This window comes from Malus domestica, chromosome 12 (assembly GCF_042453785.1).
Source record: "Malus domestica chromosome 12, GDT2T_hap1".
In the NCBI taxonomy this organism is placed as follows: Eukaryota; Viridiplantae; Streptophyta; class Magnoliopsida; order Rosales; family Rosaceae; genus Malus; species Malus domestica.
This window is the reverse complement of record NC_091672.1, coordinates 15,628,904-15,645,582: the sequence shown is the minus strand read 5'-3', so window position 1 is coordinate 15,645,582 and position 16,679 is coordinate 15,628,904. Positions and strand designations below refer to the sequence as shown.

The 16,679-nt window shown below is 38.7% G+C and overlaps 1 protein-coding gene and 1 long non-coding RNA gene across 3 annotated transcripts; one reads left to right on the top strand and one right to left on the bottom strand.

Annotated features, from left to right (window-relative positions):
- Positions 1 to 2,181: 2,181 nt before the first annotated feature.
- On the bottom strand, positions 2,182 to 8,008 carry LOC103449972 (nicotinate N-methyltransferase 1). 2 transcript variants are annotated; one of them, XM_008389294.3, is made up of 4 exons: positions 7,298 to 8,008; positions 5,555 to 5,891; positions 5,065 to 5,129; positions 2,182 to 2,732 (listed from the first exon to the last, which is right to left on the bottom strand). In XM_008389294.3, the coding sequence occupies exons 1-4, from the start codon at positions 7,700 to 7,702 to the stop codon at positions 2,433 to 2,435; spliced, it is 1,107 nt and encodes a 368-aa protein (XP_008387516.2). In that variant the 5' UTR covers positions 7,703 to 8,008; the 3' UTR covers positions 2,182 to 2,432. The 2 variants fall into 2 exon arrangements, with proteins under 2 accessions (XP_008387516.2, XP_028946578.1); XM_029090745.2 differs by having other exon boundaries at positions 5,555 to 5,900; positions 7,298 to 7,907.
- On the top strand, positions 6,324 to 7,342 carry LOC139189994 (uncharacterized). The gene is made up of 3 exons (XR_011573922.1): positions 6,324 to 6,458; positions 6,800 to 6,897; positions 7,204 to 7,342. It is a non-coding gene; the product is annotated as an uncharacterized lncRNA (long non-coding RNA).
- Positions 8,009 to 16,679: the final 8,671 nt, after the last annotated feature.

The following is a 16,679-nucleotide window of genomic DNA, read 5'->3' as shown; positions in this document are numbered from 1 at the left end:
CGAGGACTATTCGGAATATTTGAAGAAGGAGGACTACCCGAAATATTTGGAGGATTTAAGCATTGTTTCTTATAGTGTCGTTCCATTACGTAATTGTAAAATAGAAAGAAAAACAAAATTCTTAGACTCTTAGTCCTAGAGTAGACTACACTAACTTGACTAATAACTAATCTAACCAAAATTTCAATTAATCAATGCCAATAATCATACACATTATTCAATAAACAAAAATTCAAATCAACTAATCATACGAATAATTGTATACATTATACAATAATTCAATTAATCAATTAATCAATCAATAATCAAGAATTAAATTTTTACCCTAAACATAATTTTATTAATCAATAATCACAGATTTCATATCAATAATCAATAACCAATAACCACATTAGTGTATGATTCTATTTCTATACTATAACAATTAAACAAAAATTCATATTAAATAATTAATTAGGGTTAGGGATTATAGATTAGAAATTAAAATATTTACCCAAAAATTGGGAGTGGCTTCAAGGCTGGAAGCTGGGGTGGCTTCAAGGCTGGCGACGATTGGAGTGGCTGAAGGCTGGCGGTGGCTAGAGTGGCTTAAAGGCTGCAAAGGGGCTAAACGCGGTTGGGGGTTTCGTTGCTAGGAGATGGGGAGCAGCAGCACACTTCGTTGCTCTTTGATTGGAAATTATAAAAATTTCCTAATTAAAAGATTCCGTTTGTTTAATGATTTGAAAAAAAATAAAATAAATATAGGAACCAAAACAAACGGAATGTTTTAATTAGGAGATGGGGGTTTAGGTCCCTATATTTATTTTATTTTTTTTCAAATCATTAAACAAACGGAATCTTTTAATTAGGAAATTTTTATAATTTTTTTACCAGGACCAAAATGATGTCATTTTGGTCTGGATTTGAGAAAAAAAAGAGTATATATATATATATATAACCCTGCGCTGCGCATCAGCACAACCAGATCACTGGTCGCCCCAAAAGGGATTTCTTAATTCTGGCGAGAGCAGAGGGGCTGAACCAGGGCTCATAGGCATGTTTTTCGGCGATGTGAGGGGTGGCTGCCACTCATCACCCTCATGTAGCTTCACCACTATCTATACTTAATTATCTATAAGTCATTCTATTTTTCAATTTATGTATCTCAATACAATTATGTATTTTCTTAAGTATAAGTGGACATTATTTATATATTATACAATATACTTAATTAAAGTAAAATAAAATGCCTAGATTCTAGACTCCTAGGCACCTAGGCGTTAGACCCTTACCCTTGCCCTTATCTGACTAGCGTCTAGCGCTATTTAGAACCTTGCCTTTACCTATTCAACTTTCTTATTCTCAAGCACAATCAAATTTTTGGAGATCTTCACATTCTTCTTTAGTGGTAGACCTATTACCATACTTTCTTTCAACCACTCATTGGCACTGAGATCGAAAGAAAAACTCGGGCCAAATCATGAGTGGACATAAATCGGACTCTATCTGATTTTTTACGCCAACAACTTTAGCTGTTAAATTTAATTTTCACAACTATTTTTTGAATAAACGATATTATCTACACTAAGAGGAGGGGTGTGGGTTTAGCCTCACAAAGAGCTAGCAATAATGTGATTCAAATTCGTTTTTTTGCGAGAATCAAACCTAAAATCTCTCACTTACAAGTGAAAGAAGAATATTACTAGACCATAGTACTAAATGGCTCCACAACTGTAATATTTTCTACTTTCAATCTTAGACATTTATTTTTCTTACACTTTAATTTGGATTGTCTAACCCCACGGTAAACCGAACCAACCGGGTATATAATAATTTAATAGAAAAGTAATTTTACATTACACATGTCACCCTTTTATACAATTTGGAATATAATTGCTGTTATTAGGTTGATTTGGATCAAGTTGAAATAGAAATATGAGGAATTTGAAAATCGTTAGAAATTGCTAATTTGAAGCCCAATAATCAAGCATAGGCGTTTGGCCTATTAGTGTTGGTCATGAATAGAATTAGAAATTTAGTATGAATGAAATTTTTTTATTTGAACAAATGATATTACCTACACTAAAATAAGAAAATGAGTTAAGCCTCACAATGAGCGAGCCATAATAATATAGTACAAATTTGCTTTTGGCGAGAATTGAACTAGTACAATTCTTATTCTTCTTAATCAAAAGACGCTAAAAGCACAACAAAGTTGAATTTAAGCCAAATGGAAGTTTTACAATTCTTATTCTTCTTTCAAAAGAAGCTAAAGCACAACAAAGTTGAATTTAAGCCAAATGGAAGTTTTACAATTCTTATTCCTCTTAATCAAAAGAAGCTAAGCACAACAAAGTTGAATTTAAGCCAAATGGAAGTTTTACATTTCTTATTCTTCTTAATCAAAAGAAGCAAAGCACAACAAAGTTGAATTTAAGCCAAACGAAACTTCACTTTTGGAATTCTATGACGGTGTAGAAATAATCGATGTAGAATGGTTTGAAATGGGAGAAACCAGCGGAGAGACCGAGCTGCCGGAGTTCATCTTCGCTCCTATTCTTGCCCTTGGCCCGGTAGATGGTCATCACAAATATGTCGTTTTCTAGAAGCGCACGGGTCCTATGACTCTCGTCTGATTTCTTTGGCAATACCGGCTCACAAGCTATAAGCTTCCCTCCTTCCGGAAGTGCTTTGTAACAATTCTCCAGTATCACCTTGCATTCGCTATCCGTCCACGTTGATAAAATCCACTGCCAAGTTTTGACATATATTAATTATGTTGGAAAATATTAGTATTTAGTTTATTTGAATGTTTGGTTTTCTGCGCTTAACCCGTTAGCATTAGGGTTTTGATTTCTTACATTTTAGGATTATGATTAGTTTATTATAAATAGCATGCTTGTTATTCATTTGAGAACAAGCCCTTCACAATGTAGCCTCTTATGATTTTGTAGCCGTTCCGGCATTCTCGCTTGTTTAATATAATTCCTATTATTTTGTTAGTCTTGTTCGTTGTGCACTCTGATATTCAATTTGGTATCAGAGCAGGTTTCATCCTTCGGGATTTAATCTGTTTTGGGTGTCAAGCCAATCAAGCATAATTAGTGCATAAGTTAGAGCAAATTAGGACAGAAATTTCAGTTTCTAATTCGACATGCTTGCTAGGGGACCATAGATGAACTTTTAAAAAAAGGAAAAAGAATGGTAGTGCGCATTTGATATTGGTTTTAGAGGAGCTAAAAATGTTTACTGAACTAAAATTACTTTCTTAATGCGTTGGACATTAAAATCAAAATAAGCAGTTCTATGTTGTAGAAGCCCTTGTAGGCCGTAAAAATGCTTTGCAGAGAAACACTTAAGATTGAAGAGCTTTGCAGAGAAACACTTAAGATTGAAGAAGAACTTACAATTGAGTGATTCTCCAGGACACACTTGATTTTCTAATAAAAAATTATACATGTTTATAGTAGAGGCACATATAACATAAACACTTACGAATAGTAGAGTTATCAATTCCGAATAAGGGGTAACATATATGCAGCTTTTTTTTTTTTTTTTTTTTTTTTTAATTTTTTTTATACAACTATTAGTATGAACCCACTTTAAACAATAATTTGTAACTGAGGGGTGTGAATGTTACAAGCATTTATTTGGCAGAGGTGTATCCAACTGAAATTTTGAAGGATTTTAATTCTTTTAATGAACCTAAGGGTATTCAATCATGATTTTAAGTGATTATTTGAAATTCAACGTGTTTTCAATCAGGATTTTAAGATAGTTTATTAAAATCCTTAGAAATCTAAGTGTATTCAATTAAGATTTTAAAGAAGTTTATAACATTCCAGGTGTATTCAATTAGAATTTGATTTTAAAGAATTTGAAAAAAGTTGAGGCATTAGAGTAAATTTGAGAGATTTTGTAGTGTATTTTAAACATTCACAAATCTCACATCTTCCCCTGAGATTTTGAGAAAATTAAATCAAAATTTTAAATGAAATATTTACAAATCAATTAAACTCCTAAAAAATCTATGAATTTATAAATTCATTGAAATAATTCAAATTCCCATTTGAATACACCCGATAATAAGAATTGGATTAATTTGGTTTGGATTGAGTCATGTCCCATGGTATATCTCTGGACTACGAGAACAATTTTTTATTTGGTGTAGGGGTCTAATACTTCACACTTTTTCTGTCATTATTCTATGGACTAAGAAGACAATTACCAAAGAAAAATGAATTTTGCACTCATTTTTTATTTTTATTTTTACACACTTGTGTTTATTTTGGTTTATTGATTTTATCTGTTTATTTAATCTAAAGTTAAAAAATAAAACAGAAATGTCCAATGAAAGAGAATAAGTCAAATCCAAAACTGAGAAGTAAAATACTAGAAGTATTTGAATAGACTCATTCATGCATCTAAATACAGTTAAATAAGTCACCAATTATAAAATAGTGAGAGAGATGCTTTCAAGTTTCAAGTTTCAAACAAAGATAGCAATCTGATATTGATGTTCTACCAAACTTACTAAATTAATTTTTGAAAGTATATGCATCTATTAATCATACATTAAATATCTGTGGTCAGTAAGTACTCGTCAGTAATATTTTTTTTAGATAAACAAAAAAAATATATAAAAAACTATTATTAACATTTAAAAAATCTAAGTGTGCACTAGAAAAATATAAAAAATTTAAACTGCACGATTAGATTTTGAAAATGTTAAATTGTCACATCCCGGTCCGGGTCCCCATCACATTTCGGGCTCGACTCTACCATAGCACGACATTATCCGTTTTGAGCACCAACCACACCCTCATGGTTTTGTTTCTGGGAACTCACATGAGAACTTCTCAGTGGGTCACCCATCATGGGATTGCTCTCCCGCGAACTCGCTTAACTTCGGAGTTCCGACGGAACCCGAAGCCAGTGAGCTCCAAAAAGCCTTGTGCTAGGTAGAGATGAGAATGTACATATAAGACTTACAGGATCATTATCCCTAGACGATGTGGGATCTTACATAAACAATTTTCTAAATATATTTCTTTAATAGAGGTTTGTAGAGTTTGCACAAACCTTCAAAAAAATAGCGTCACCCCTAGGAATTGACTTGAACATGTCACCACCAACGTGACTCACTCCTGCACCACAAACCATTAACATAATACTCGTATCTAGCAACATGATTATAATTCATCATTTTTCTTCAATAATACGTAGGACTAGATAGTATTAAAAATGAATACGTAAGATTGAGTAATACAAAAAATGAATACTTCAAATTAAGAGTAATGAAAATAAAATTTAAAAGCTAAATTACATGTATCACTCAGTGATACGTAGCATTAAAGGTGCACCTCATGATTAACAAAAATTTTGTTATTATCCGATGTATTTTATAGATTGAATTTCTAACTCGTTAAACGGTTCTCAATTGATCGTTCACCAAAATCTAACTGCCAGAATTCCTAATATATAAAATTTAAGTGAACCAAACTCAAATAAGTCATGACAACACATGCATTGACTAGAAATTGTTACTAATAAACCCGGTCATTTATCTTACCAGCTATGGTTGGTGCCTTGGCAACGACCTCAGGCAAGTCGAAATTAATTCCTTCCCTCACATTAGGATGCTTCTGTAGGATCATCCGCAGGCAATCCCCTGCACTCCCTCCCACATCCACCAGCCTCTCCACCCCTTCAAATCCGTCGTAGCCATCCAAAATCGCCTTCATGAACGGCACTGACACACCCGACATCGCCTTTTGCATTAGGCCGTTCATCTCCGGCTTCTTCCCGTAGTACTCGTAAGCCAGCTCACCGTTCGCCTTCACAAATGGCTCCACCGTGGAGTCCACCACCGCCTCGTGAACCATTGGCCACGCTCCCATAAGCACATCCTTGAAAAGCTCCAATATTAAATAGAACAATTCTAGAGAAATCAAAATTTTTAAATCAAATTTGTAAATCAAATGATTTGACTATAAATGATTGGATTATTAATTAAATGTCGATTAATGTACTTATTTATTATTGGTAACACATTATTTGGTTTACAAATTTAGTTTAAAAATTCGGTCTAGTGCTTCTACGCTTGCTTATTTATTTATTTATTTTCCACATACTTTATACCTCAAATATAAAGTTTATTATATTAACACCCAAAACATTGTTGAATCCACCCCACATTTGCTTTTTCAATTAAAATTTTTGTTAATACACTCCATATACTTTTTCATAATACCCTCACATCTCACACTTTCAACATACACCTTTACATTTTCTCTATACATCTCACACTCTTCACAATGATTCTGTTCACTTGTTTTGTTGTCTGTGCTATGTACTGTTTGATACAAAAGCATTCATGTCACTCAAATATAGAAAAGCGGAAGTTGCTTGTGGATCGTTACAAAAGTGAAAGGGCAAAAGTTTCGACACAATTGAGAGGGTTAAGAGCATAGATGGTGAGAGCAATCTGTTTGATTTTTTTTTTCTTAAATTATTGTATAGCAGCTCAACTTTTTTCCATCTAATCAACATTGATCAGTGGGGGGTGTATCTCAAAAATGATAATTTAGGAAATATAAGATGATGATGCAAGGACCTTTAGGCTCTCTATGTCCATTTGGTAGTTAAGTTCAACAGTATAAAGTATTGTCCTTGGCACACTAAATGATATTTTATGCACCACATAGCATATTCAAACACCATGCTGTAAATGAAAAAAATGTCTCTTGAAGGCAAATAAGCAATTTAGTATTATCTGATCATCATGTTGTTTTTATAACATGGCTTTGTGAAATAGCATCACCATTGTCTACATTGCGAAAGAAGGCGAGGACTATAATTTGACACCAATGAAGTTTAACCTTCATTCATTTGTGACGGTACATTTTGAACAAGGTGAAGCTTCTGAAATATCAATTTCAAGTTCTATTCGTCAAAAACAATTTTTCTCAATCAATTTGTTTGTAGTTTGATTGGTTAGGCTTTTATTCCACAATAGAGAATGAGAGTGGTTTAGAGTTGAAGAGGATAAATAATCTTGTGATATACATGTTAAAAGAGATTTTAGGGTGTATTTAGTATTTTTTTTTAAATTTTTTTTTAGACCTTTTAAAGTTAAAATTGTCATTACATATTAGAGTATATAAGTTATTTAATACTAAATTTTAAGTGAATGCTAATATAATCTTTACTTTTCTTCAGAGGATTCGTAAATTCAATCTTCACATACAGCAATCATGGAATTCATTTTACTTATTGAAGAAATTAAATGTCTAATAATTAAGATTATAAAAACCTGGTGGTGTTGGAGGACGTAAGGGCCGTACGACAAGCCGTTTTGGTCCGTGACGAGGGTTTGACCAATTGGAGTGAGGGAGAACTTTCTGTCGTCGGAGCCGTCGTCCAGGTTGCTCAGATGCTCCTCAAACACACCGTAGCTGGTGAGCATGCGGAGGATGCGCTGGAGGTTCTCGGCGTCGCCCCCGCCATTAGGGATGACGCGTGCGAGCACGTCAGAGGCGGAGAGAGGAGTGTTGCAACCGCCCTGCCAGATGGCGTCGGGGACGTTAAGTCGAACAACGGCGTTTAGAGACATGGGGACGCTAATCATGTTGGCCAGCTCCAGTATAGCCAGTCTTGCTTCGTTGTTGCTGCTGCTTGGCCCTGCGGTCACGTTACTCACTTGATTATTCCCCTCCATGGCCAGATGGATGACCTAGAGGCTATATTTCAGTTTCTCCTTTTCTTCGAGTTCTTTATACTCTTATTATTTCAGAAAAAAAAAATAGTCTCATTTTTCTCTGGATCTTTAAATTACAACCATATTTTAGTAAATTTCTTCCTGACACAACAAACGTCAGAGGTGGTGTCGGCTTCTCACAGGGGCTGCATGTGATGAGTCTTGTGAAAGGATGACTGGTTCTTTGCTTTTTCTTCGTGGGTGCAAAATTATTTGAAAAATGTAAAGTCAGGAATGCACTGTAAATTTTGTCTTATTATCACAAAAGTCGATCCGTGATACAATTGTTTGATTGATATACGGGAGTGAATCGCAATATCGGATAAGAATGAATTTTACATGTTCTTATGAATAAGTAAATTGTCCTTTATGTTATCAATTAATTTTATAATGGAATTTTAATTTTTTTTTTGTGGTAATAGCACAAATTATCTCACGTGCAAAGTACCACGGCAACACATGCTTCATTTCACCTCGTTTGTATTGTTCATGTGTTAGGTTTGAAAATCGCCACATGTGATAGAACATGTTAAGAGTGAATCCCATATCAAAAAAAGAATAAACCTTGTATGTATTTATAAATAATTAGTATACTCTTATATTATCAATTAATTTTATAACAAACCTCAACTTTCATTACTAATCATTCCATTTATTAAAGGTAGGATTGGTCTCTTCCAAACTTGTGAAAACAGTGATGTGAATGTGGTATCTTCAGCATTTTTTTTTTTGAAAATATAAAAAGCTCATACCGATTAACTAATCGAATTTGTACTACAATATTAATTTTATTTTAGTTAATTATCTTATAATTAAACTTTTATAAATAATCTATTACTCCTCCATCGTCAGATTATTCAAAATTTTGTCCAAATTAGTTAAACTGTTTGCCATGTGATTTGAATTCTCCCTTCAGTTGAGGGTAACACGACTTTTGCGCCAGTAAAACTCACTACACGTGAACTTTGTTCGTCCTCGAGCATGTCTGATTTATTGAACTCTATATAGCAACGACTCATCTTAATGCGCAAGATTTTTTTCACCCTTTTAAGTAGCTCCTGTGAACTCCGCCGTGTAAGTAACTCCGCCGTGTAAGTTTATCTTACATTGCCGGTCCCAAGCCCGGATAAAAGAGGAGGGGGAGGGCGTCAGGTAGTCGACAGCCGGCACTCCATGATCACGTCGAATCCTTATGAAAATGAATCCAGAACGAAATCGCGCTAAAGCTAGGGCGTCACCCGTAAGTGGCGCGCTGTGTGGCCTGAGCACAGTGATAAGTGAGCAAGGGTCGCTGTATCTCCATCGGCACCCGGATGCAGTGTTAAATGAGCAAGGGGGCTATAGAAACTTCTTTTCGAACGACTCCACTCAAAGTTGTTTGGGAGCATATGCTCCTATCAACTTTACACGGGACATACAAAAGAAGTACTTTGATCCTATTAGACGGGGAAGGGTGAAGAAGCTAGGACAGAAGGGTAGAGTTCAAGAGAGCAAAATGCGTTTAGGAACGTGGAATATAGGAACCTTGACGGGAAAATCTATGGAAGTAGTAGAAGTTATGGTGAGGAGAAGGATAAATATTATGTGCCTACAAGAAACTAAGTGGGTTGGTCGTAAGGCAAAGGATCTAGAAAACTCAGGGTTTAAACTATGGTATTCGGGCACAAATAGAACGAGAAACGGTGTTGGCATCATCGTGGACAAGACCTTGACACAAGATGTTGTAGATGTCAAGAGGATAGGAGATAGAATCATGGCAATCAAGATTGTAATAGGACAAGAACTTATCAATGTGATTAGTGCGTACGCACCTCAAGTAGGGTTGGATACGAGTTCGAAGGAGAAATTTTGGGAAGACCTTGGAGACTTGGTGCAAGGAATTGCTCAGACGGAGAAGTTATTTATAGGAGGAGATTTAAATGGACACGTGGGCAGGGAGACAGGCAACTATGGAGGTTTTCATGGTGGCCATGGTTTTGGGGAGAGAAACGAGGATGGGGAAGCTATCTTGGATTTTGCAATGGCATATGATCTCTTCTTAGCCAACACCTTCTTTAAGAAGAGAGAAGAACATGTGATCACCTACAAGAGTGGGTCGTCAAAAACACAAATAGATTTTCTTCTAATGAGGAAAGGGGATCGTATAACTTGTAAGGATTGCAAAGTTATACCAGGAGAGAGCGTGGCTAATCAACATCGCTTGTTGGTGATGGATGTACATATCAAAAGAGTGAGAAAAAAGAACAAGACTTGGAAGTGCCCAAGGACTAGATGGTGGAATCTAAAAGAAGAAAAACAAGTCATTTTCAAAGAGAAAGTAATCACCCAGTGTGTGTGGGATAGAGAGGGGGAAGCTAACCAAATGTGGGATTCCATGGCTAGTTGTATCCGAAAAGTAGCAAAAGAGGTATTAGGAGAGTCCAAGGGCTTTGCCCCACACCAAAAGGAATCTTGGTGGTGGAATGAGGAGGTACAAGCAAAGGTGAAGGCTAAGAAGGAATGTTGTAAAGCCTTATACAAGGATAGGACCGATGAAAATGGTGAAAGGTATAGAAAAGCGAAGCAAGAGGCGAAGAAAGCTGTGAGAGAAGCTAAGTTAGCGGCTTATGACGATATGTATAAGCGACTAGATACCAAAGAAGGAGAGTTGGATATCTATAAACTAGCTAGAGCAAGGGAAAAAAAGACAAGGGACCTAAACCAAGTGAGGTGCATCAAGGATGAGGATGGAAAGGTTCTTGCTACAGAGAACGCGGTTAAAGACAGATGGAAAGGTTATTTTCATAATCTTTTCAATGAAGGACATGAAAGGAGTGCTTCTTTAGGGGAGTTGATAACTCAGAAGAGTGTAGAAACTACTCTTTTTATCGTAGAATCCGGAAGGAAGAAGTGGGTGTAGCTTTGAAGAAGATGAAGCATAGAAAAGCAGTAGGCCCAGACGATATACCAATCGAAGTGTGGAAAGTTTTGGGAGAGACAGGTATAACATGGCTCACTGACCTTTTCAATAGGATTTTGAAAACGAAGAAGATGCCGAATGAGTGGCGAATGAGCACTTTAGTGCCTATCTACAAGAATAAGGGCGATGTACAAAATTGCATGAACTATAGGGGTATTAAGCTAATGAGTCATACAATGAAGCTTTGGGAGAGAGTCATTGAGCATAGATTGAGGCAAGAGACACGGGTTTCGGACAACCAATTCGGGTTCATGCCAGGGCGCTCAACCATGGAGGCAATCTATCTCTTACGAAGATTGATGGAAAGATATAGAGATGGGAAAAAGGATTTACACATGGTCTTTATAGATTTGGAAAAAGCGTATGATAGGGTCCAAAGAGACATTCTTTGGAGGATTTTAGAGAAGAAAGGAGTACGAGTAGCATATATCCAAGCTATACAGGATATGTATGAAGGAGCAAAGACTGCCGTAAGAACTCATGAAGGACAAACCGAAAGCTTTCCCATAACTGTAGGATTACATCAAGGCTCATCCTTAAGTCCTTACCTTTTTGCGTTGGTAATGGATGAGTTAACAGGACATATTCAAGGTGATATTCCTTGGTGTATGCTTTTCGCAGACGACCTAGTGTTGATAGATGAAACTCAGGAAGGGGTAAATGCAAAGCTTAACCTTTGGAGAGAAGTGTTGGAATCTAAAGGTCTTCACCTAAGCCGATCAAAGACAGAATATATGGAGTGCAAGTTCAGTGCAAATGGAGGCCAAAACGAGTTAGGGGTGAGGATCGGAGATCAAGAAATACCAAAGAGCGACCGTTTTCGCTACCTAGGATCTATCTTGCAAAAGAACGGAGAATTAGATGGAGATCTCAACCATAGAATACAAGCTGGATGGATGAAGTGGAAGAGTGCATCCGGCGTGTTGTGTGACCGCCGTATGCCACTGAAGCTCAAGGGAAAATTTTATAGGACGGCAATAAGGCCGGCGATGCTGTATGGCACAAAATGTTGGGCGGTGAAGCATCAACACGTACACAAAATGGGTGTAGCGGAGATGAGGATGCTTCGTTGGATGTGTGGGCACACGAGAAAGGATAAGATTAGGAATGAGGATATCCGGGGTAAAGTAGGAGTAGCCGAAATTGAAGGAAAGATGAGAGAAAATCGGTTACGGTGGTTTGGACATGTGCAAAGAAGGCCTACTGACGCTCCGATTAGAAGATGTGACTATGGGACAGAGGTTCAGGGCCGAAGGGGCAGAGGAAGACCTAGGAAAACTTTGGAAGAGACCCTAAGAAAAGACTTAGAGTACTTGGATCTAACGGAGGACATGACACAGGACAGAACACAATGGCGTTCTAAGATTCATATAGCCGATCCCACTCAGTGACTTGGATTTTCCAAGTCTCCAACCGAGAAGTTTTCCTCACTCGGGAAATTAAGGGAACACTATCTCAACCTATATGCTCCACTCACAAAGCTTCAACATACAAGCTTCAACAAAAGAAAATTCAAAGAACTTAGCGAAGAAGGCTTTGGTGTATTTAACACAATACGTTGAAATGAAGGAAAGCTTATTTATTGATATCCCCGATAAGTTACAAATATGTACATATACTTGAGTCAAAATAAACAAACAAGAGGGAGCCTTCACAAAGGTTGCTTAGGAGAAGTCTCAGCAGTCGGTAGAGCCCCAGAAAGAGAAGGCACCGGAGGGGGATCATTCGGAGCCTCAGTACTGGACAAAACCCTAGAAGGAGGAGGCATCAGAGGTTGATCATTTGGAGATTCATTACGCGGTACAGCCCCAGAAGACGAAGGCAATAAATGCCTTTGGAACAAACCCACAAATCTCTGATGATCAAGTAAAACCTGACCATCAGATTCCTTCATCTGGTCAAGCTTCCTCTTCATGTTTGTAGCATAGTCATGTGCGAGCCGGTGCAACTGTTTATTCTCATGCTTGAGCCCTCTAATCTCCTGTTTGAGACTCATCACTTCAGCCGCCAATGATTCAACTTGGCGGGTTCGAGCAAATAGGCGTTGGGCCATATTAGACACAGAACCTGCACACTGAACACTGAGAGCCAGAGAATCCTTAACAGCCAACTCATCAGACCGTTTGGAAAGTAGTCTGTTATCTTTGGGAGTGAGAAGGTTCCTGGCCACTACCGCAGCGGTCATATCATTCTTCATCACGGAATCCCCAACGGTAAGAGGACCAGTAGGGGAGACGAAGGATGGGCGCCATATGTTGTCTGGAGAAGGCGGGGCTGCCTCTTCAACAAGGTTCAAGTCAAAACGACGGTCGGATGGGCCAGACATTTTCAAAGGGTTGAAGAGAGAAGAGGTCAGACAAATCAAGATCTTAGAAGTGCAAGAATTAAGCTTCTACTGGTGGATATTCAAGTGTGCTTTGGAACTTAATGTCAGTCTCTATAAAAATCTGCACTCGACGAAGCTTCGGAAATCGAAGAGGCGCCTGCTCAGAAATCGAAGAGGCGTTTGCTTTCTCAAAAGCTGGGCTGTTCAGAGACCACGAGGGTCGATCTCAGAAATCGAAGAGGCGTTTGCTTTCTCAAAAGTTGGGCTGCTCAAAGACCACGAAGGCCGATCTCAGAAATCGAAGAGGCTTGCTTTCTCAAAAGCTGGGCTGCTCAGAGACCACGAGGGCCGATCTCAGAAATCGAAGAGGCACCTACTTTTCCAGCCTTGTCAGCACCTGTCACACGCACACTCAGCTTTGCGGAAATTATGGGCATTATGTCGAAGATTTCTGGCGAAGAGAAAGCACATGAATCGTACTGTTCAATCACCCACTTCCCACACGCAACAGTAGCTCATGGGTACCACAGATAACTTTGCCAAAGTTCTCTGACAAAGTTGAGACACGTGAAGCTTGCAGCTCCCACTACATCGCTCTGACCAAGAAGGGTAAAAGAATTGCAAAGAAACAACACTAACAAAGTTTAGACACATAAATTTTGAAGGTCTAGCTACCATATTATTACCCACAAGGGTAAAAAAACAGTACCACTGCTGGATAATTGGAAAGTCCCGGTGTGTCAACCTCTGTGCTTCGTGGCAAGGTAGACTAGCAAACATGCCTAACCTTTACTCACATTCGAGAAAACACTCCCAACAAGATTGCTTGCTCCAAAATCGAAGAGGCACCGCCCTCCGAATCTCGAGAGCCAGACTCCCAACATGATTACTTTCTCAAAAATCGAAGAGAGGGTAAAGGAACAGTACCACTGCTGGATAATTGGAAAGTCCCTGTGTGTCAACCTTTGTGCTTCGTGGCAAGGTAGACTAGCAAACATGCCCAACCTTTACTCACATTCGAGAAAACACTCCCAACAAGATTGCTTGCTCCAAAATCGAAGAGGCACCGCCTTCCGAATCTCAAGAGCCAGACTCCCAACATGATTACTTTCTCAAAAATCGAAGAGAGGGTAAAGGAACAGTACCACTGCTGGATAATTGGAAAGTCCCTGTGTGTCAACCTCTGTGCTTCGTGGCAAGGTAGACTAGCAAACATGCCCAACCTTTACTCACATTCGAGAAAACACTCCCAACAAGATTGCTTGCTCCAAAATCGAAGAGGCACCGTCCTCCGAATCTCGAGAGCCAGACTCCCAACATGATTACTTTCTAAAAAATCGAAGAGACAACGCTCTCCGAATCTCGAGAGCCAGACCCCCAGCAGGATTGCTTTCTCAAAAATCGAAGAGGCATCGTTCTCCGAATCTCGAGAGCCAAATCCCCGACAGGATTGCTTGTTCGAAAACCGAAGAGGCACCACTTTCCCAACTTCAAGAGCTGGATCTCTTTGGATAAAGCTTGTCTGTAATCTTCACACGCAACATCAGCTTTCCAGATACCACAGACCACTTTTTCAAAGTGCTCTGACAGAGTTAAAACGTGTGAAGCTGGCAGCTCCCACTACCGTGCTATAACCAAGCAGGGCAAAGGAATAGCATTATTACTTGATGTTAGGGAGACTCCTATATATGTCGACCTCCATCCCTAACGGACAGGCAGACCTGCAAAAATGCTCAACCCTTTCTCTTATCTGAGAGGGCACTCCCAACGAAGCCTTTCGAAATTTTCAGCTTTCTTTCCCCCCGATAATACCTCTGTAAACAAGCTATACTAGAGCAAGAATATCTCATATCATCAGGGTTAAAAGCAAGAGTATCCCATATCATGCTTTTTCCCTGTCTTTTCCTTTGGCCTTGTTCTTACCTGCAAGACAAGGAGAAAGAGAGCAATCAGTCAGCACTTGGAATCAAGCTTCCAGCCAGGAACTGACTGCCTGGAACCCCTTACCTGATTACTTACCTGGCATTGCTCTCGAGTACTCATCTTCAACATCTTATGCTTCCAGGGAAGATACCGCATCTGCTTGAGGAACAGATAGGGCAAGTGAGAAGGATACAAGGAAGCATTTGGAGACAAGCGTAACAGCACACGTACCGATACATCCACTACTCTGTCAAAAGCAAAAGTATCCCATATCAGCAGGGTCGAACGTACTCTAGATTTGATGGACTTATTTTGACCCTCAAATTCTTCAGTCGGCCTTATACTCTGGAGGAAACCAGAAAACCCTCCAGCCCAGTTCAAGAATAAGCCTGTGGAAAGTTACTTCTTCAAAAGCAAAAGTATCCTATATCATCTCTCCTCATTTTTCTTCTCTTTATCCTTCATGCTGCCTGCAAGATAGGGAGAATGTGAACAATCAGCCGGAGCTCTGATTGCTTACCTTGTCTGTCACCTCTTTCAGCAGATCCCCTAACTCGGCGACTTGGGGGACTCCTACTACATGGTTTGTATCGCGCTTGACCAAGCATGAAACTACAAGTAAGCTTCAAGTGAAATTGATACATTACCTTGTGCATCTCCACCAGTTACAGATACCACCCCTGGATGGAGGAAGAGTACTTCCAGAGAAGATGCCACATCTACCTATGAGACAGATAAGGCAAGTCAAGACGATACCACACTCCGGTACTTAGAAGTTTCGTGGCTACGAGATCATTCTCCCACAATATTTCATAATGTCATTTGTACTAAATCATTCACTTGTACTCACTAAAGGAGAGCTTGAACCTATGTACTTGTGTAAACCCTTCACAATTAATGAGAACTCCTCTATTCCGTGGAAGTAGCCAATCTGGGTGAACCACGTACATCTTGTGTTTGCTTTCCTATCTCTATCTATTTAAATACTTATCCACACTAATGACCGGAGCAATCTAGCGAAGATCACAAAAAGTGACCGTTTTCGCTACCTAGGATCTATCTTGCAAGAGAACGGAGAATTAGATGGAGATCTCAACCATAGAATACAAGCTGGATGGATGAAGTGTAAGAGTGCATCCGGCGTGTTGTGTGACCGTCGTAGGCCACTGAAGCTCAAGGGAAAATTTTATAGGACGGCAATAAGGCCAACAATGTTGTATGGCACAGAATGTTAGGCGGTGAAGCATCAACGTACACAAAATGGGTGTAGCGGAGATGAGGATGCTTCGTGGGATGTATGGGCACACGAGAAAGGATAAGATTGGGAATGAGGATATCCGAGGTAAAGTAGGAGTAGCCAAATTGAAGGAAATATGAGAGAAAATCGGTTCCGGTGGTTTGGACATGTGCAAAGAAGGCCTACTGACGCTCCGGTTCGAAAATGTGACTACGGGACAGAGGTTCAGGGCCGAAGGGGTAGAGGAAGACCTAGGAAAACTTTGGAAGAGACCCTAAGAAAAGACTTGAGTACTTGGATCTAACGGAGGACATGACACAAAACCGAGCGCAATGGCGTTCTAGGATTCATATAGCCGACCCCACTTAGTGGGAAAAGGCTTTGTTGTTGTTGTTGTTGTTGTTGTTTTAAGTAGCTCCTGTGACAAATATAAACAAAAAATAGATAAAAGATTTGAAACTTTGTTTTTTGGGGAAATAATTAAATATTTATA

Coding starts and splice junctions, on each gene's coding strand:
- LOC103449972 (XM_029090745.2), bottom strand. CDS start 7,702: ATGGAGGGGAATAATCAAGTGAGTAACGTGACCGCAGGGCCAAGCAGC. Junction 5,130..5,554: donor CAAGGCACCAACCATAGCTG/GTAAGATAAATG, acceptor TTTGTGGTGCAG/GAGTGAGTCACGTTGGTGGT. Junction 2,733..5,064: donor GTGACGCTATTTTTTTGAAG/GTTTGTGCAAAC, acceptor AAAACTTGGCAG/TGGATTTTATCAACGTGGAC.